Genomic DNA, 20,234 nt, shown 5'->3' on the forward strand with positions numbered 1-20,234 from the left:
CATACGAAAATTTTGATAAAATAGTGCGAGAAACCAATTTCCAAGAACTTTTTTTTGGAACCCTCGAAAACTTCGACAGTTCATCGCTGACATTATTAAATTTTTTGGAACCATAATGAAAAAATCTAATCGTATTACATTAATTTATAAATTTATATTTATAAAATTTGTCTATAATTGAAATATTTTCTATTTAAATTTAGTATCCAAATATTACACAATTATTTTTAGAAAACAAAGGAAAAGCAATAGAAATAAGAGGTTAAAATAAGGTCAGGCCTGATTTTTTATTGAAAGGAAAAGAGTTAGCCCAATTCCGGAGGCCTATTATTAATGCCCGTATCATCATTATATCGCCAATCTGCCGAGATTCAAGCCAACCCTGAAGCCCAAAGTCCTTCACTGCAGGAGATGGCGAGCTCAGTCACCGATTTCATGTCCCTCAGAGGCTTGGCAGCTCTCGAAAGAGCACCAATCCCGATCACACCCAAGTCCTCCTCCCCCAGGCAACCTTTTCGCCTTCACACTTGCTGGAATCACTTTCTCTATGTTTGATTTGAAATTCTCTGCGAATTTGATTGACGTAGAATTTTGATTTTCTCTTCCAGTTATTCCATTTTCCGAAGAAAACGGTTTTCCAGAATTGCATGTGATTGCTCCTGCTTTGAAGTGAGTTTCCTCTTATTTTTTGTCATATCTATTTTACTATTCTGTAGTTACAGATTGAGATCTCACAAATTCTGAACACATCGAAGTTAGTGACGGTGGAAATGTATGTAATTATGGGGTTTATGTTGAAAGTACAGTCCAACTGGCTAAAATACTGAATTATAGTTCTCTTGAAATTGCTACTTGTTAAAGAGAGTAATGTTTTGATAATAGATAACGTTACAACTGTTTTTTTTTTTTTTTTTAATATACGTGGTAAGCATTTCTGTCCAAATAGCGATTAAAATACATGGAGAAAGTGGTAAATGTTGAACTTTCCCTAATATTTTGAATCGAAGGATTCTAAAAAATTTCCTCTTGCGTTGCTTTAGCGGGTAGAACCTTTTATGTTTCTCGCATCCTGCGGGTAGAGGCTTTTACCTTTATGGAGGAAATCTGATTTAATGGTTTTGAGTATGTAGTTGCATGCTTTGGCAATAAATATCGCTTTCATGTTTGCTAGTAATTGAATTTGAAGTGAAAGTGCTGGAAGTTACTGAAACAATAGTTTAATTTTTTATTTTTAAGGTTAGGGATGTTAGCTATCGACCCCCGGGGACCCAGCTCAACCTTCTGAATGCAGTTAGTTTTTCCCTTCCAGAGAAAAGGTACACATTTATCGTCGCTTTTTTATGTGTATGATTCAACAGAATAAGATTAACAAAAATGTTGGAAGTTTGGGATCTTCCTTACAAATGGCTCTATATAGGACTTCCCAAGGTAATGTATCATTCCAAATGGACCATCCTCTCCATCACATAAGTTAGATGACATGGTTGTAATATGTGTAACTTGTGAGGGTATAATCGTCAAGTGTATGTAGTATATATGTTGTTGTACATCAATGAATGAAAGTAAGAAGAATAGTTTTCCTCCATAAACTTGTACATGGTATCAGAGCTCACGGTTGTCGGATGGTGATAAGTGGTGGACAGTGGTTCACACCGAAATCGAGCTCACTGTGGTCTAAACTCGTTGGAGTGTTTTCGGGTGTCGTATCTAACTTTTGTCGCCGGATCTAAGCCCACCAGTGTTTGTAGCTGCCGGATTCGAGTTTGCCAACGTCCCCATAGGTGTTTGAAGTGGCTTCTCCTCCGTCGTCGACGGCCCCATAGGTGTTTGAAGTGTTTCTGGCTAGTTTTTCGATGTCTTCTCCGATATTGGACACTAGGGGTGAGTTCCCCATCGTCGTCTATGCATATCGGTGTGTTCCCCGTTGTCAGCAGCCGTCGAAAGTGCCGCTTGTCGCCTGCAAGCAGCGAAGAAAAGTAGTGTTTGGTTGTGGGGATAACCAATCCCATCTTCAAGTGCGGATAACCCCAACCTGGAGTAAATCCTGTCCCTAATTTGGAATAACGCCTATTTGCTAACGAGGATAAGGTAATTCCCATACCACTTATTCTCGTTTAGGATAACCTAATCCAGTTTTGGGTTTAAGTTGAAATCAGTTTTGGCCGATACCCGATACAAACTGATACTGGCCGATATAGGCCCGGTTTTGTCCGATACATACCGAAACATAACCAATTCTGAGCGGTTCCTAGCCGATACGGTCCGATTCCGGCCGAAAAAGTCCAATTCATAATTGATATAGGCCGATACAGTGTATTTCTGACCGAAACAGGACCGAAATGTTGTTTTTCGGGTTGTTTTTCGGGTAATTGAGCTAAGTTTCTACATTTTCAGAGTGTTTCTTGGATTCTCAAGTTGAATTGTGGTTTTTCTCATATATTTTGTGGAGTTTTAATCTCTAAGTTCAGTTGTGATATTTTTTCTGCATCAATGACAACTAAATTTGAGTTACAGTTACATGATACAGTTGCCTCATATGTTGCTCCTGGTGGGAGTGGAGGCCGAGGTGGTAGAGGCTCACGTGGGAGACGTGATGCCAAAGGTTATCGCACTCGAGGTCAAGAATCTCGTAAGTGCACCCATTGTGGTCGCATTAACCACTCGGTGAACTATTATTGGGATCTAAATGGTAGACCATCTGGATCCGCTAATCAAGTCATTTGCCAAGATATGATTAGTATATCAAAGGATGAGTATGATAAGCTTTTAGGTCGCACACGGGTTTCATTTTTCACAACTACTCTTGCCCAATCAGGTACAACGTCCGCATGTCTTGCCTCATCCACTCAAGCTCCATGGATCATTGATTCAGGAGCTAATGAACATCTGATTGGTTTGTCCTCTCTGTCTTATCTAAGTTGGATACTGTGACATCTTCAAAAAGTGTTACTCTTGCTAATGGTTCTCTTGCTAAAGTTACAAGCATTGGATCCACTAAACTCACTGACTCTATATCCTTGTCATCTGTTCTATATACTCCTAGTTGTCCCTTTAGTTTGCTGTCTATTAGTAAGATTACTCAAAGTCTTCAATGTTCAGTTACCTTTTATCCCTCTTCATGTGTCTTTCAAGATCTCAAGACGGGGAAACAAGATTGGTACTGGGCATGAAGCTAGTGGTCTATATTATCTTGATGTTAAACAGTCACCCACTCGAGCTCTTACATCCTCCTCATCATCTGCTTATGAATGGCACTGTCGTCTTGGTCACCCTCTCTTTCCCTTTTAAAGCGTCAGGTTAGGAATCTAGGAAATGTGTCTCCCTTACCTTGTGAAGCATGTCAAATTAGTAAACATCATCGTGTGTCTTTTGCACCTTGGGTTGATAAACGAGCATCGAATCCTTTTGAATTGGTTCACTCTGATATATGGGGACCAATCAACATTAAATCAAATAAGTTTCAGTATTTTGTCACATTTATTGATGACTACTCTCGTGTGACATGGGTGTTTCTGATGAAGGCAAGATTCGAACTTCTTTCCATATTCAAAGTGTTCTGGAAAGAAATAAAAACCCAATTTAACAAAAAGGTTCAAGTTTTGCGTTCTGATAATGTTAGAGAATATCAATCTAGTGACTTTGCTACTTACTTAAGTAACAAATGAATTGTTCATCAAACTTCATGTTCTTATATACCCCAACAGAATGGGATAGCTGAATGCAAAAATCGTCATTTGTTAGATGTAACCCGAGCACTTTTACTGCACATGCATGTTTCTAAACGATTTTGGAGTGATGGTATTCTTACTGCTTGTCACCTTATTAATCGTATGCCTTCATCAGTTCTTGATGGTTCCTCTCATTTTTCCATCTTGTTTCCTTCATTACCACCATTTACTCTTCCTCAAAAAATCTTTGGCTGTGTTTGCTATGTTCATAACCTTGGCCTAGGTTTTGATAAGCTTGACCCACGTTTTACCAAGTGTTTTTTCGTTGGTTATTATTGGACTAAAAAATGATATCGATGTTATAGTCTTATTCTTAGACGCTACTTCACGAGTGCTGATGTTACCTTCTTTGAGTCCATATCCTATTTTTCGGACGCAGCTTTGAGTATTGAGTGTGATTCTCTACCGTTACCTACTCTTACACTTTCTCCTTCACACTCACCCAACCTTACCCAATCCTTCTCCATGCCTCCCCTAGCTCCTTTACAGGTTTACTCGCGTCGCTTGTGGCCACCAGCTTCCATGCTTTCACCAACCGTGTCTCCATCTTCAGATTCTGAGTTACCCAGTATGTCAGACTCTCCACCTATTGCTCTCCGTAAAGGTACTCGATCTTGTGTTACTCAACATCCGATTAGTCAATTTGTCTCATATCATGCCTTATCTCCTTCATTCTCATGTTTTACTTCTCAGCTTTCAAAACTTTATGTTCCTAAGACAGTTCAGGATGCTTTATCTGATCCGGAATGGAGGACAGCTATGAAAAATGAAATTGATGCCTTTCACCATAATGGGACATGGGATCTTGTTCCACTACCACCTAGTAAGCAACCTATTGGCTGTAAATGGGTATATACAATCAAATTTCATCCTGATGGTTCGGTGGAACGTTTGAAAGCCAGCTTGGTTGCTAAGGGTTACACTCAAACATATGGCATTGATTACGAGAAGACTTTCTTCCCCGTTGCCAAAATCTCTTTTGTTCGAGTGTTGACCTCTCTTGCTACTAATCTAGATTGGCCCTTATTTCAGCTAGATGTTAAGAATGCATTTTTACATGACGATTTGCATGAAGAAGTTTATATGGAGCAACCACCTGGGTTTGTTGCTTAGGGGGAGTATCAAGGTACTGTATGCAAGTTAAAAAATGCATTATATGGTTTGAAACAATCTCCTCGAGCATGGTTTGGGAAGTCTTCTGATGTTGTATTGGCATTTGGTCTTCATAGATGCCAAACAGACCATTCGGTATTTCACCTACATAGTGATGCAGGTCACATTTTGTTGGTTGTGTATGTGGACGACATTGTAATTACTGGGAGTGACTCTGCTGGAATTGCTAAGCTGAAACAGTGTTTACATGATCAATTTCAGACAAAAGACTTGGGCAAGCTTAGATATTTCCTTGGAATTGAAGTCAGTAGACACTGTTTCAGCCTAGCAATTCCAGAGGAAATATCTCAGAGGAAATATGTACTTGACCTTCTAGAAAAAATTGGCATGTTGGGTGCACGACCTATTGACACCCCTATGGACCCAAATCGTAAATTCTTGAAAGAGGAAGGAGAGTTATTTGGAGACCTAGGTAGGTATTAAAGACTTGTTAGAAAATTAAATTATCTCACTATCACTAGACCGGACACCTCTTATGCAGTGAGTGTACTGAGTCAATTTTTACAAACGACTAGGGTCTCACATTGGGATGCTGTAATTCATATTCTTCGTTATCTTAAGTGAGCCCCTAACCTTGGATTACTGTATCGATCAAATGGACATCATAGGGTTGAAGCCTTTTCAGATGCTGATTGGGCAGGATCTCCTTCAGATAGAAGATCTACTACTGGATATTGTACCTTTGTGGGAGGTAACTTGGTTACATGGAAGAGTAAGAAACAAGCAGTAATAGTTCGGTCTAGCGCAGAAGTTGAATACAGGACAATGGCTCACACTACTAGTAAGCTGACATGGTTGCAACACTTCCTTAAAGAGATTGGGTTTCCAACTCCTATCATTCTCCAGTTATTTTGTGATAATCAAGCCGCAGTGCATATTGTCTCTAATCCTGTGTTCCAGGAGAGGACTAAACATATAGAGATTGATTGTCACTTCATTCGAGATAAGATACTAAGTGGTGACATTTCTACACCTTTTGTGAAGTCTGCCGATCAACTCGCAGATATGTTTACTAAGTCTTTGTGTTGGAGTCGGTTGAAACTTATTTGTTTCAAGCTGGGTTTATATGATATATATGCTCCAGCTTGAAGGGGAGTGTTAGATGACATGGTTGTAATAAGTGTAACTTGTGAGGGTATAATCGTCAAGTGTATGTAGTATATATGTTGTTGTACATCAATGAATGAAAGTAAGAAGAATAGTTTCCCTCCATAAACTTGTACAACATCTATCACTAGGCTTTTTAAAGATTGTTTTCCATATTTCTTATGATCGTCTAGTAGAATCAGATTATGGTTTCTCATTGAACTAGGTCAAACTGTTTTTTTAAGGTTGGAGCCATGGTAATTTGGAGACCCTTTATCCTACTCAGATTCTTTAGCTAACGCACCATGTTAAAAAGAGACTGAAACTTTGAAGATCGCGAGTGGTCAATGGATGAGCTTAGAATTTTTTTCTTCACGACTTTATTTCATTGGTTGATTGTAATAGACTTCAATGGCATGAATATTCATGACTTCCTTGTATCGCCAGTCTAACAACCATAGGTGTTGTTCTTGTATACGCCCTATGTACTTGACTATACCTACGTTGTATCATTAATAAAATTATTATTTACCGATAAAAAGAAACAATTGAAACATATTCATGATTAGTAACTTTGAATTTCTGACAAAGACCTCATATTTGCGGGATAATTTGTTCAAGTCAATTGCTGCAGCTTTGGTTTAATATTTGGACGAAGTGGAAGTGGAAAAACTACACTGCTGCAGGTATATACCACTTTTCAAGCGTGTGCTAGCTTGCTTTGAGTAAGACAATTTAAACTATCTATATAACCTGCCGATCAAAAATAAATTGAACAATTTATATTAACCCATCCCCCTTTTGTTATTCAATGACTTGTGTAAGTTGAATTTATTTCCATCTTGCAGCTTCTTGCAGGGCTGAGTAAACCAACTTCAGGATCCATTTGTATTCAAAGATATGGGAATGATGGCAATCCAAATCAATCTCCTGAACCCGTACTCCCTGAGAGAGTTGGAATTGTCTTTCAGTTTCCTGAGAGGTATTAATTATTAAATGGAGAGAAGAAAAGTTATTTTCTTTTTCCTGTCCTCAATGCTCGGTCAAATGAAATGTGGTCTTATAATGCTATAAGCTTATGGTTACGTCAAATAGATTAAATCATTAGAATCCATCCAAAAACTTAATTAATTTGTAACCTATTTATTTTTTTAACTAATATAGGTTTTCCATGGTGTTACTTTAGTTTTGCATGCATGATTTACTTATCAAAAAAGTATTGCATGCATTATTGCTGGTGCAATTCTTGAGTTTCTTGTTGCATTGACTAAAAGTTGCTCTTCCCAAATTTCTTATCGCATTGTTGGGTTTCTTGTTCTTTAATTTTTAAGAGCATGTCATCGTGCAAGATAGGTACTTTATAGCAGATAACGTGCTTGATGAAGTTACATTTGGGTGGCCGAGACAAAGGGGTGACCTCCAATTCAAGGAACATCTTGCTTTGAGACTCCAAAGAGCAATTAATTGGGTATTTGTGTAATCCGAGTATCAACAAAGTTTCTCCTATTTGCTGCTCCCATATATATTTTGTGCTCATTATTTGTTAAGTCTTTGTTAATTATATCCTACCATGCATATTGTCCTTATCTAAACTCTTTGATGACGACAGGTAGGTTTAAATGGGATCTCCTTGGACAAAGATCCTCATACCCTTAGTGGTGGCTATAAACGTCGGCTTGCCTTGGCAATTCAACTAGTAAGTACTTAGATATTGAAATAAATGCTCGCAAACACAACATGCTTGTGAATACACATAAAGACACACGCAAGTGACACCTTAGCCTTGCAGTTTCATGAGATAACCTTTTACATAGCTCCTTAGGTGTGACATGAATTGAAACATAATTATTGGCTACTCTATTCTTCAGGTAGAAATCCCAGATTTATTGATACTGGATGAGCCTCTTGCTGGTCTAGGTATGGAGATGCATTTGGTCCTGTTTATTTCAGAATATTGGTTGTTTTTCCAACTTGCATGCTCATGGAATCCAAGTAGGCCCATGGTTTACGAACATATGGAATTTCATAAGAGTTCATCTAATAATCATGCATTCCTTCTCCCTTCAATGTTCTGAAATTTTTTGTACTAAAATGCTTGCAAAACATTTATTAGCTGTTGATAGTTAAGAAGGACCTGCTCTTTGGGTTGAATTAAAATTCCTGTGGTAGCCAAACTAGTCCATTTTTCTTGACTAAAGTACTGAGTCGACTTTGGTTCGGTGATAGTTAAGTTTTGGTCACAGTTGAACCAGTGGCTCCAAAGTTTAGGAATTTTCTATTTACTTGCCAATGGGTTCGATGAAGAACCTTGCTTGGTATTTTTTTCAACTTTTTCTTATGATCCTCTTCTTTCTGATCTTTAGTTTACTACCTTTTCTATATACTGTTGTACTTTTTTTTTTTTTTTAAATGCTGCTTTGATCAGATTGGAAGGCACGTGCAGATGTTGTGAAGCTTTTGAAGGTTCTGAAGAAAGACTTAACTATACTAGTTGTCAGCCATGACCTCAAGTCTGCCTTTCCCTTTCCTCTTTTATATTGTGTACTCTAAAAGAAATTATTGCTCTTATGTTGTGTTTCTTGTTACTACTAATTGTACTTAAAATCAGCATGTTTTCTTAATTGGACTTGATGTAAGAATTCTAATATTTAAAGTTAAAAGGGGCTTTCATTCATTCTCAGGAAAATTGAGTTAAATTTTAATAATCCGTTTTGTAACTCTCACTGCTCTTGCTTGAACTCCAACGTTGTGTTGATGGCTGACATGCCAATATCATAGCTGACACCACTGCCCTTCCCAAGAAAAAAAAAAAGACTTCCACATATGAACTTCCTAAATTTTCCTTATTCCATATAAGTATGAGCATTTTCATTATATTCTAAAATGTAGTAGATCTATATGAATGCCATCGGAAGCAGGTGACCTGATTTTAAGTTCTATTTAAGGTGCAGTGGAGTGGGTTTCAAAATTATTGATCTCACAATGGCTGATAGGAAACAACCAAATCCTTTTTGTCTAAGTTTACTATATATCATGAACCTATTATTAATTTCATTGATTATTTCCACAACGCTATATAACATACCTTAAGTAATTGGTAAAAAGAAGTCAAGGTTTTTTTAGCTTCTCTTGTTCTCTCCTCTCTATAATTTTAGGCAATTTTCTTTTTTCATCATTTTTTGTTCGTTTTCTCATGAACTTCTTGTGTGCCTTTCAGAGAGTTAGCAACTCTAGTCGATCGGTCCTGGAGGATGGAAATGGGCGGAATTCTTAGGGAAGAGCCTGTGCCAGTTTAAATCTAGCAATATGATTTTACCTTCATCAACATCAGATGCTGTGAGGTTTGCCCCTGATGCTATCAGTGGTTCGTCTGTGTATCATCTTGGCATATTAGTGTATGATATGAATTTTCAAGGATTCTTTTTTTATTATTTTTAAAAAAATCCACTTAAAAAAGCGAGAGGGTTGAAAAAAGAAACTTTTATCAGTCAATTAAGGCTATCACCTCCAAAACGGTTCTTTCATCTCCAATAATTTACAATCAATCATGAACTTATTAATGGAGGACAGAGGCTCTCGTCTTGCTATTTAAATGATTGAACTACGTTGTACTGAGTCGAGTTAGAATCTTAGTGCTTGAAATGGACACGAGGCGCCTAAACTATAACCACCAAAAGCTGAAATGTATTAAAGCCTTTTTTAAATTCAAAAGCTGAAGGTTACAGAGTCTGGCCATATTTGGCTAATCAATTTTTGTGCATTTTTTTTAGCAAAATTTTGAGATATGTTTTTTATTGGATTTTGTGAAGGTGGATAGGAAAATTTGGATAATTTTTTCTTGAAATATGTCTTGTTTTGGGATTTGTGAAAGTAGATGGGAACAGTTGAAAAGTTGTTTGAATATAATTTTTTTTAAGTAAGTTTAAGTGCTTGGAAAGAGGCATAGCCCAAGTACATAGGAAAAATAGAAATATAATTTTTTAAGGATATTTTTATTTTGGCTTTAGTAAAAGTTGTTTTAGTTTTTGTGTTTTTGAATTTTCACTGAAATCTAGGCAAATGATTGGATAAAAAGTTGAAATAGTAATTTTTTATAGATTGAAAGGTATTTGGTTTGAAGTTGAAAAACTTTTTTGGAAACTTTTGAAAAATGGACTTAACCAAACATGGCCTCTAGTTCTCATATTGTTTGACTTCATTAAGGGGAATGGATGCAGATGACTACTTATGCATACACTGTAGTCAATGTTTAAGAAAAGAATGAAGTGCTCCACACGACAAAATAAGCATGATATGGGAAGGGCCTTCTTACTTAAATCCTGGGATATTCTTAGTAATACAGATAATACTTTGGATAATCAAGTTACCCAAACTACCATTATTAGGAGGCTTACATGAAAATAGTCACAGCTTTATTAACACACTGAGGAAGATAAGACATACCTTCTCAACCCTTGACTTTCTTTTGAGTCCTCATTGCTCTATCACTCACAACATAACAATATGTATAATCAAACACTGCATTTACATTCTTACTTATGAGGATGACGACATGTTTATCTTATTTCAAATCCAGTCACTAAAGCTCCAACACCAAGTCTACAATGCCAACAGTGGAACTGGGTTAGATGTATAAATCAGTAAACTAAAAATCTTTGCACTGCTACTGTCTGGCAACAATTATGGTCCAAAATGTAGTTGCACAAATGAGAAAAGTATGCCAAATTGTATTTACATGACGTGACCATTTGACAAACAATTGCCAGCATGATAAGATATCTAGAAATATCATCAAGTTGAATGAATAATGGATTGTGAAATCATATATTCATGACATCACAGAGTAACTGTTTTTTTTTTTTTCTTTATGATATTATATCTTCCAATTCCTCATTATCTTTGTGCATTTTCACTTGTTAGGAAAATTTTTTTTCCTATGAATCTTCAAAAGATTCATGGGAAGATAACAGGAATATTTTGTACCTTGAAATATCTTGTCAAATTGATGTTGATATAACATCTCCATCCCTTCAGTTATTGGGAAGGTACACTTTCCACTCTTCGACTAATAAATGATTCACACTATGTACCCCAAACTACCAACAGTACGCGAACTGCTAAAATCTGACAAATTGTACCCTCGTCCAATTCTAACTGTGAAGATGAATGGAAAATAGATCAAATAGGTGGTGTAGCACAATTTTAATTATTGGATCTTAATAGAGGCAAATAAACACATTCGGGTGAAAAACATGCTTCGTGAGTGGAAGGTGGACATAGTGTGCTTACAGGAACCCAAGCTGAAATTTATCCCCGGGAGAGATGTTAGGAGTTTATGGAGCTGTACTTATGTGGATTGGGTTTATCTTGCTTCTGAAGGGGCCTCAGGAGGTGTTTTGGTGATGTAGGATAGAAGGGTGGTGGAGAAATTGGAGGAATTTATTGGGGAGTATATTGTGGCATGTTCCTTTAGGAATGTTGATGATAATTATTTATGGGCTTTTGTTGGTATTTACGGACCGAATATGGACAGTAGTAGAAGATGTTATGGGAAGAACTTGCTGGAATTCATACCTGGTGGAACTTACCATGATGCATAAGTGGTGATTTTGATGTTACAAGGTTTCCTAGTGAGCTCTTTGGTGACAGCAGATTACGACCAGCAATGAAAGAATTTTCGGAGTGTATTTTTTACCTGGGTTTGAGGAATATTCCTCTCATGGGTGGTGCTTATACGTGGTCCAATAATCATGTGGTCTAGATTGGACAGATTTTTAGTATCACCAGAGTGGGAAACTCACTATCCAGAGCTTTTTCAAAGGAGGCTGCCTTGACTATGCTCAGATCATTTCCCATTATTAATTTATTACTAGATTGTGGAGGTATTCAGGGAGGACATCGGTATTTTAAGTTAAAAAACATGTGGATGAAAACTGAAGATTTTGTGGAAAGGGTTAGGCAATGGTGGAATTCTTATCAAATTAATGGCACCCCTAGCTTCATTTTTGCAGGTAAATTGAAAGCTCTAAAAAATGATTTTAAGTTATGAAATACTCAATCTTTTGGTGATGTATGAGACTATAAAAATCCATGCTAGAGGAGCTTCAAGAGGTAGAGAGGACTCAGGAAGGGAGGACTCTTTCTATGGAGGAAGTATCTCGGAAGGTTGAGCTAAGGTAGAATTAGAAAGGGTTGTGTTATTGGAGGAGATCTCTTGGCGTAAAAAATCAAGAGTTTTATGGTTGAAAGAAGGAGACCGTAGCACAAAGTTCTTTCACAGAGTGGCAAATTCCCATAGGAGAACTAACACCATTGAGATGCTGAAAATAGAAGGAGTGGACTGTATGGAGGCTTCTGTGATTAGGGAGCATATTGTGGGATTTTTTGAACACTTAGGCCTCATTTGGTTATACAGATGAGATGAGATGAGATAAAAGTTGAAAGTTGAATAAAATATTATTAGAATATTATTTTTGTTTTGAGATTTGAAAAAGTTGAATTGTTTATTATATTTTGTGTGGGAGTTTGGGAAAATTGTAATGATTATATGAGATAAGATGAGATGAGATGGTTTGGTTTTTGTAACCAAACTAAGCCTTACTTTCTGAACAGGTGGGATGGTGGCCAAAACTCGATTGACTAGCCTTTGAGTCTATCGATCCACAACAGGTTTCGTGGCTGGAGCGGCCTTTTGAGGAGCGAGGCCCACAGCGTGGTAAGGAGAATGGTCAAAAAGATAAAGCACCTGGCCCTGAGGCTTTTCCATGGGATTTTTTCAAACTTGTTGGGATGTGGTGAGGGCAGATTTAATGAAAGTGTTCCAATAATTCTTTTCAGTCTGGAAATTTGAGAAAAGCCTCAACGCCACATTTATAGCACTCGTTCCTAAGAAGATTGGGGCCTCAGAGGTGAAGGATTACCGGCCAATTAGCCTTGTGAATGAGATATATAAGATTATTTCTAAGGTACTTGCCAATCACTTAGGAGAGGTTTTGGGGAGGATCATTACAAAACCCCAAAATGGTTTTGTTAAAGATAGGGTCTTAATAGAGAGTGCACATTGTAACTTGGTAGTTTGAGGGTGTAATGTGTTAGTGCTGATAGTTGGAGGTGCATAATGTAAAATGCCTATTACTTGGACGGTGAAATGTGTAATTTCACTTTTTCTTTCTCTATCAGAGTGTTCATACTTTAGAAGTTACGAGTTTTTGTTAAATGTTCCTATTCTGGAATCTCATATATGGTTAAATTTCTCCCAGATGTTTTGTAATGGTAAAGCACATAAATTGATACTTACAGTCTGCATCTGTCTTGATCCAATGCTCTTTTGCACTTAAATTACTGCCATGCAGCCTGTCTTGAGGTGGTTTCAAGTTGGACTTATGACATGGGATACCCATCTTTGACATGGACCCTAGAGTAAAGCCATTGTTGTCTGCACCTGGGTACATATGCTCTTTATTGTTGTAGCAGCCGTTGGGAGCATTATTGGCCTTATAGGTGTGGGAATCAGCAAAATCTCTTGCAGCTATAGTGGTTTCAGGATGGATTTTTTTGTGGAACATACGTATGACCTGCATGCCACATATAAAGAAGCTAACATCTCTTGTGGACAGATTTTTAGATCCATTTAATGCACTGTGGAGGCACAAGTCTTAATTAAATTGTGGTCAAGGTCAAATGATACATAAAGAGTACAATATATCCTTAAAATTTATCAATTGGTTTGAGGGATAAACATTTTTCCCGTTGGATATTAAGATTGTTAGATAACATGTTTCACATTGCTACTGTGCTTTGTATTCGTTATTGTTGACTTTGATTGGAGGATCCTTAGTGTGACAGCCTTTGTTGTGCTTTCAAAATAGTATTTTTTCTTCCTTTTTGTGGGTTGGCGGCGGGGGGTTAAGGTAAGTTATAATAAAAGACTATAAGATCTCTTGCTAGCAAGATTGCTTGGGTCAAGAGGTTGAGACAGGATCTTGAATAGGTGGCAGATAATCCATATCATCTAATTATTTTGTTTGCCCAGAAAAAATAAAAATAAAAATCTAACTCTTTTGTTTAACTTCTGTATATCCTAATTGTCTGGTAATGTGCGTAGAGGAGGAATTCACATTGAGCTTATTAGACTATAGTCTATAAGTGATTAGAATGCAGTGTTATTAGTATAAGGATTATGTCTAGACCCACGGGTTCTCCGAATACTCTAGTTCTGAAAGACCAACCTTGCGGAGTATCTTCTTGGTTGAAATAGAGTCAGCTGCATCACCACTCTTAGAAGGGACAGAGTTCCTTGAAGAAGCATGGAGCTTTTTAAGCATCTTCTTCACAAGATGCATGGCGGACTTTTGTGCTTTCATGGCCTGCATATTCCCCCCCTCAATTTTCTCTGTGTCTTTCTCATTTGTTATTGCTGTCCTAAGAAACAGCTCTTCAAGTGATGTCTTCTCTTTCTTTACTTCTTTTCTCATTTCTGGAAGTTCAATTGAAGAGCCAAATAGATATCCTTGGAGTGGACATACCAAAATCTTCTCATAACACTCGGTTTCAGCCTCATCCATTTGCTTGCCACTGAGTGTAATAGTGCTAGCATGACTGTTCCTCCCAGATGAGTCGTCACCACACTCTTCTTTAGTTTCAGCCTCAAGGAACTTCTCCAGCTCATAGTTGATGAGCTTCAAGTCATTGTCTGTCAGTTCTGTTTTGCTCTCAGTTATGCTCTCCAGAGGCATGGCAAACGTAGGTGTTGCAGGCTCATTAATAATTGGTTCCAGGTTGAGAGTTCCAATTGCGAGGAAGCCATGGAAGAGCTCGCAGATCACAGCAGATGTTTCTTCTTCTACCTTATCTTCCTCTCTTTTGGCTTCAGTATCAGAAAAATATTTCTCACATTCATGTTTGGCTTGGTTGAAGGATCTGGGTCCATATGTGGAGCCAAAGCTTGGCTTCATATGGGCATCTTGGTCATCAAGTGATGACTGTGCTGAAAGGCAGATGCAAGGGTTTCCTGAAATCAGAGTTACAAAAGGAGTTAGGATATTGATGAAAATAATTAGGGAAGACAGACCTTATGAGCAAGACGAGTGTATTCTTTTTGTTTTTTTTTGTTTTCTCTTTGGTGCTTTGGGAAGGGGAATGTGGACCAATCTAGTGGCTGCTCCATTCTGGACATGTATGCCTGTTAGTGCTCTGAGGCTTGAATAATTTCTTCGGTGATCTAAGTGGACGGTATGGAATTTAGAACAAGGCGGCCCCAACACTTATTGCTGAGGACCTAAACCCAGTGGCCCTGTGCCCACAAAAGGTTGGTGGCTCATCCAACTTGGTTGCCACAATGCTAAATCACTGAAAAGGTTAGATGTTTCTTACACAAAAGGTTGTTCATGTTTTTAAATGCTCATGAAGAGTTACTGAATTGCACCAGTCAACAGGTGCTGATGCATAATTTGCATTGTAAGACATTGAGCAGAAGTCATGGTTGTGTAGTAAATTTAATATATTATAATTTATGTATTGATGATGTATGCCTTAAGGAAGGTTGATGAGGACAGTTTGAATACCAATTATGAAATCCTTGATAGGCTCGATGCTACTATGCCGAAATTTATGGTGCATCCAGTTCAGTAACTGCAGTGGTCACAGGCAAAGATGAATCAGAGGACTGAAAAGTGAAAACATTAGTGTTATTCTAAGTTTGGTAGAGTTTTCAGACTTACCTTCATTTTGATCTCTTTCAAGGATTTGATCTTAGATCTCCAGGCAGCTATAGGAGATGGAAATAGAGGTAGACTTAGATTGCAACGGAGTTGGGCCTTTAAAGGGAGAACTTAGAATTTCTAAAGAGCAGGAGGAGGATCTGTTTATGAAAACTGTTAGCAAGTTGTAAATTCTGGTGGAAGGATCTGGGATAGATATGAATAGAGAGAAACATTTAGAAAGATACAAGATTGTAGTTGGTTGTTCATTTCAAGATCAAATCATGTGGGCATTAGGAGTGGTTTTTTGAGACCCACACAGTGTTGCTACCCAAAGCATGCTTGGGGTAGTTGCACGGGCATATTAATGAATATATAATCAGCCACAGGGATATTAAAACTGGTATACCAATGAATCTTTCATTTTGGTTGCATCCAATAAAAGTGTTGTTTAAGATGCAAATAAGCGCATTCAATTACAGATGGACATGGCATGCCGAGATGGATGGATAGACGTATTTAAATCTTTACACATTTAAATTTTGCCTGTAATCATGATAGATCATGTTTTTTGTTTGTACTTCACAAGGAATTTGGTTAGGAGGCCAACTGTGATTGATTATATATTGCTGAATGTTGTTTTCTGAAAAGATGATTAAATTTTTAATATTTTTTATTCATTAATAATTGGTAGGGCATGCTATGGTTAAGATATTCTTTGTTGAAAATATTATAGGATGCACTTGTCCTACTGTGATTTCCTTGGTTGGGTAGGCTGGGCGATTGCAAGTATTTGTCTTAGGACCTGAGCTGTTCTACTATAAATGTCATATCCTTTTCATCAATTTTATACTCGTTTATATTTTTAGTGCATGACCACCTTACAAAGACAATTATATCACATTAGAAACTTGTAGTGAGTGTTCTTTAATTCAGAGCTGTTGGCATGTAGAGGATCCCGTGGTTGCTGTGTAAAATTTAACTCCGTCAAACATCTCTGTAGCTCTTCTTTTTAATGGTTTTTTCCTTTGATGCTATCTCAGTGATATTGGAAATACTTGAAGGTTTATTGCTGTTTTTATATAGTGACTACTAATATTTGTGAATACTATTACAAAGCTGTTCATTGTATGCTCGGTACCATCAATGGCCAAGTCTTTCATCAGTTCCCCCTTGACTCCAGAAAAACCTTGAATAGAACAAGGATGTAATTTGGTAAGTTTGCGTATAAGATCCATAATAGCCATGGTTTCAGACCATTTGGTGTAAGCTGTATACATTTGGGACCCAGGACAGACACAAGGCGTTTTTTCCCCAAGTTATCACTTTGACGTAACTCTAGTTGCACGTTTGATGGATTAAATTTTTTTGCTTTCCATATAATGCTGTCGTGAAAGCCATTTGGCCATAATATTCTCTGGCATTTATATTTGAACTATATTCTCAATACAGGCATGATTGTGACGTTTAATGGCTATATAAGCTTGCTTCGCAGCCGCCTTGATGATTGCTATATGGACTGTGTTTTGACTGTGCATGGAGGAATCACCGTGACAGGATTGCCAGCCATGAAATTTTAAGGTTACCCCACTCTGATTCTCGGATGTTAAAGTGAGCTGGGAAGGAGAAAGCTGTTGTAGGCTTGGAGACAAAAACCTACACAGCCAGCTCAAATCCCACAGAAAGTGAAATGGGTTTCAGGTAAAATTTGATGTAAATTATGTATGTATAGTTGTGTAATTTTCATCAGCTGTAGGACTGTATTCTTTGATTTTTTACCATGAAAACCCTTGACTGTAAAATCTTCCATGGATTTTGTTTTGGGGAACTACTACAACTTTACTATTGTTGGACAGGTGATGCCCTCATTTTTCCTTATTCAGCTTGAGAATTATACCAAGTTCTGAGAATTATACGAATTCCTTATTCAGGCAATAATAATACCTTTGCATGCCATCAAATCTACATTAAGGTTTAAGCAGCATAAAAATGAATTATTTTTTGTAGCTTAAGTACAATAATGTGACCCATCAATCATATTCTATATTGGAGTGGTTGATTATAGGCATCATCATCATCGACCATCTGTGGAATCAGGAGATATGATCAATCCAAATGGTCCAATCTTGTTTCCTTTGTTCTAGTGCCGTACAGCATCTTTCTTTCCCTTTTTTAAAAAATTATATAAAATAAAAATCCCTATAATTATCGACCATAATGAAGGTCAGACAAGCTTACACATATCTATCAGTGTCCTACCAATTAGGGTGAAGTAGAGGCATCCTCATTTTCAGCTAACCGACGAGCAGCTATAAAACGTATTTTGGAGTATACCCATTCTAAATTTCACGCCAAAACAAAGACTTGAGTCTGCATAGGTATGGCTCATTTTAAGGGGTCAGTACGATCCATTTCCCAATGACAGAAGGTCACCATGTGATCTCCACTTGGTTATTTCACAACACATTTTTGACTAACTTTTCCCAATTTGATTTATCTTGTCCCCGTAATCTTCTTGTTTAGATTGCAATTAAAGTATTAGAGAAGTCGATCAGGTCAATCAATGTCACGTCTCACTCTCACCTAATGTATTTTGATTTTTTTTTTTATATTTTTTCCCCTTCCTAGACACAAATCTTGGTACAATGACATTACTCACATTACTAAATTAGTCGACTCAACTTTCAAATTTTAATTAATCTAGAGTTTTCTTGGTTCATTTCGGAAATAAAATAGATACATAATAATATCTTTTAATTAATACTATCTTAAAATATCATGAATTATATCTATTATTCTTCACATTTTATCTTAAGACTTTTGACGGATTTACTAGAGAAAATTTAATTGCAAGCTTAAAATTAACGGATTTATATACCCTCTTGTCTTGGAATGCCAACACCGTCACCTCGCTTTGGTGGGCTTAATTTCACACTTTAAACGACTGGGCCAATGTGTTCGTCTCTAAATGTTTCGATTATTAATAATACATTTGGGCCCAAAATGCTATAAATATAACCCTACCGAAACACACGTTACTTGAAAGAATTAATCTTCGAATATTTTTTTCTCCCTCCATTTATTTTTAGTAATCCATCTCCAATTACTGACTTCTGGAATTTACAAGTTGAAAATGTACAAATTTCAGGCATCTTTCATAAAAAAATGAGATCTTATTATGAAATTTTTATTTATTTTTATAGTAGAGTTTTTTTTTTTTTTTACAAAAGACTTATGTAAATTCTATGCATTTGAGATTTATTTTTAACATTACTCTAAATAAATAACGTGTATTTACAAGTTTGTGCCGTATGATAAGGATGATATTTTTCACATTAAATGGATGCAGCCGTAAATAAATACTTCAAAGTCCATGAATCATAATTCCAAGTCAGGGTTAGTTTTTACGTTTTGACGTTGAGTTTAGTTGTAAATAGTAATATTTTATGAGTTATATTGAGATGAGTTTAATTTTTTAAGTTGAGATGAATTTAATTTTTTAAGTTGAAATGTATAAAATAGAAGAGAAAATATATTTACAACCGTGAATTATAAAATCGCCGCATAATTATTTAAATATATATATATATAATATGAGATTCATATAAAAAAAATTAATAATAAATACACTCTTTTTCAAAATAGAATTACTCATGATCGGAATCTTGAGAAGAAAAATGTTGCAAATTCGAGTTTTGCTACGTAACTTTTATCACATTCTATAGTTTACATTTTTTTAAATATTTTAATATTTTATCAAATATTTTTTGAGTTTATTTTTTTTAAATTTTTATTTATTATTTATATAATAAATATTTGATAAAATAAAAAAATATTAAAAATTAAAAAAAATGTAGAGTATGGAGTTGTAGGATGACGTGAAGATTTAGGCTGCATTTGGGTAACGAAAATACTTCAACACTTTCCAAGTATTCTCGTACTATTAGAAATACTCCACATGCCAAATAACTTAAAATACTCTCAATAGGACCCACAAACTCACTTCAATCTCTACTCATAACTATTCACAAACATTCTATAATATTTATTATTATTATATATAAATAAAAATAAAATCATTATAATATTTATCACTATTATATATAAATAAAAAATAAAATCAATAATATTTATCACTATTAAATAAAAATAAAAATAAAATCAATAACATTTATCGTTGTTATATATAAATAAAAAATATAAATCACTAAAATATTTATTTATATTATATATAAATAAAAAATAAAATCACTATAATATTTATCCCTATTAAATATAAATAAAAAATAAAATTACTATAATATTTATCACTATTATATATAAATAAAAAATAATTTCACTATAATATTTATTTATATTATATATAAATAAAAAATAAAATCACTATAATATTTATCTTTATTAAATATAAATAAAAAATAAAATCACTATAATATTTATCACTATTAAATATAAATACAAAATAAATCACTATAATATTTATTTATATTATATATAAATAAAAAATAAAATCACTATAATATTTATCCATATTAAATATAAATAAAAA

General features: G+C 35.7%; 2 protein-coding genes across 7 annotated transcripts; one reads left to right on the plus strand and one right to left on the minus strand.

The window, feature by feature from the left end:
* Positions 1-303: 303 nt before the first annotated feature.
* LOC108984557 (ABC transporter I family member 11, chloroplastic) lies at positions 304-17,583 on the plus strand. Of its 6 annotated transcripts, none has more exons than XR_001995039.2 (11): positions 304-506; positions 609-669; positions 1,237-1,316; positions 6,622-6,673; positions 6,836-6,969; positions 7,341-7,455; positions 7,597-7,683; positions 7,856-7,904; positions 8,413-8,497; positions 9,205-9,382; positions 17,138-17,583. XR_001995039.2 is itself a non-coding variant. In XM_018956555.2 (11 exons), exons 1-10 carry the CDS (start codon positions 334-336, stop codon positions 9,281-9,283), a joined length of 915 nt encoding a protein of 304 aa, XP_018812100.2. In that variant the 5' UTR covers positions 304-333; the 3' UTR covers positions 9,284-9,328; positions 17,138-17,583. The 6 variants fall into 6 exon arrangements, 4 of the variants coding, with proteins under 4 accessions (XP_018812100.2, XP_018812102.2, XP_018812103.2 ...); XR_001995038.2 differs by having other exon boundaries at positions 9,205-9,351; XM_018956555.2 differs by having other exon boundaries at positions 9,205-9,328.
* LOC108984558 (protein LAZY 1) lies at positions 10,082-14,954 on the minus strand. The gene is made up of 2 exons (XM_018956561.2): positions 13,285-14,954; positions 10,082-10,586 (listed from the first exon to the last, which is right to left on the minus strand). Exon 1 carries the CDS (start codon positions 14,939-14,941, stop codon positions 14,171-14,173), a length of 771 nt encoding a protein of 256 aa, XP_018812106.1. The 5' UTR covers positions 14,942-14,954; the 3' UTR covers positions 10,082-10,586; positions 13,285-14,170.
* Positions 17,584-20,234: the final 2,651 nt, after the last annotated feature.

This window comes from Juglans regia, chromosome 1, assembly GCF_001411555.2.
Source record: "Juglans regia cultivar Chandler chromosome 1, Walnut 2.0, whole genome shotgun sequence".
NCBI classification, from domain to species: Eukaryota; Viridiplantae; Streptophyta; class Magnoliopsida; order Fagales; family Juglandaceae; genus Juglans; species Juglans regia.

What these genes read in the sequence shown, in the direction of transcription:
- LOC108984557 (XM_018956555.2), top strand. Translation starts at nt 334, where the DNA reads ATGCCCGTATCATCATTATATCGCCAATCTGCCGAGATTCAAGCCAAC. An exon ending in CCCAAGTCCTCCTCCCCCAG is followed by an intron (nt 507 to 608) that starts GCAACCTTTTCG and finishes TTTCTCTTCCAG; the next exon opens with TTATTCCATTTTCCGAAGAA. An exon ending in TCCAAAGAGCAATTAATTGG is followed by an intron (nt 7,456 to 7,596) that starts GTATTTGTGTAA and finishes TGATGACGACAG; the next exon opens with GTAGGTTTAAATGGGATCTC.
- LOC108984558 (XM_018956561.2), bottom strand. Translation starts at nt 14,941, where the DNA reads ATGAAGCCAAGCTTTGGCTCCACATATGGACCCAGATCCTTCAACCAA.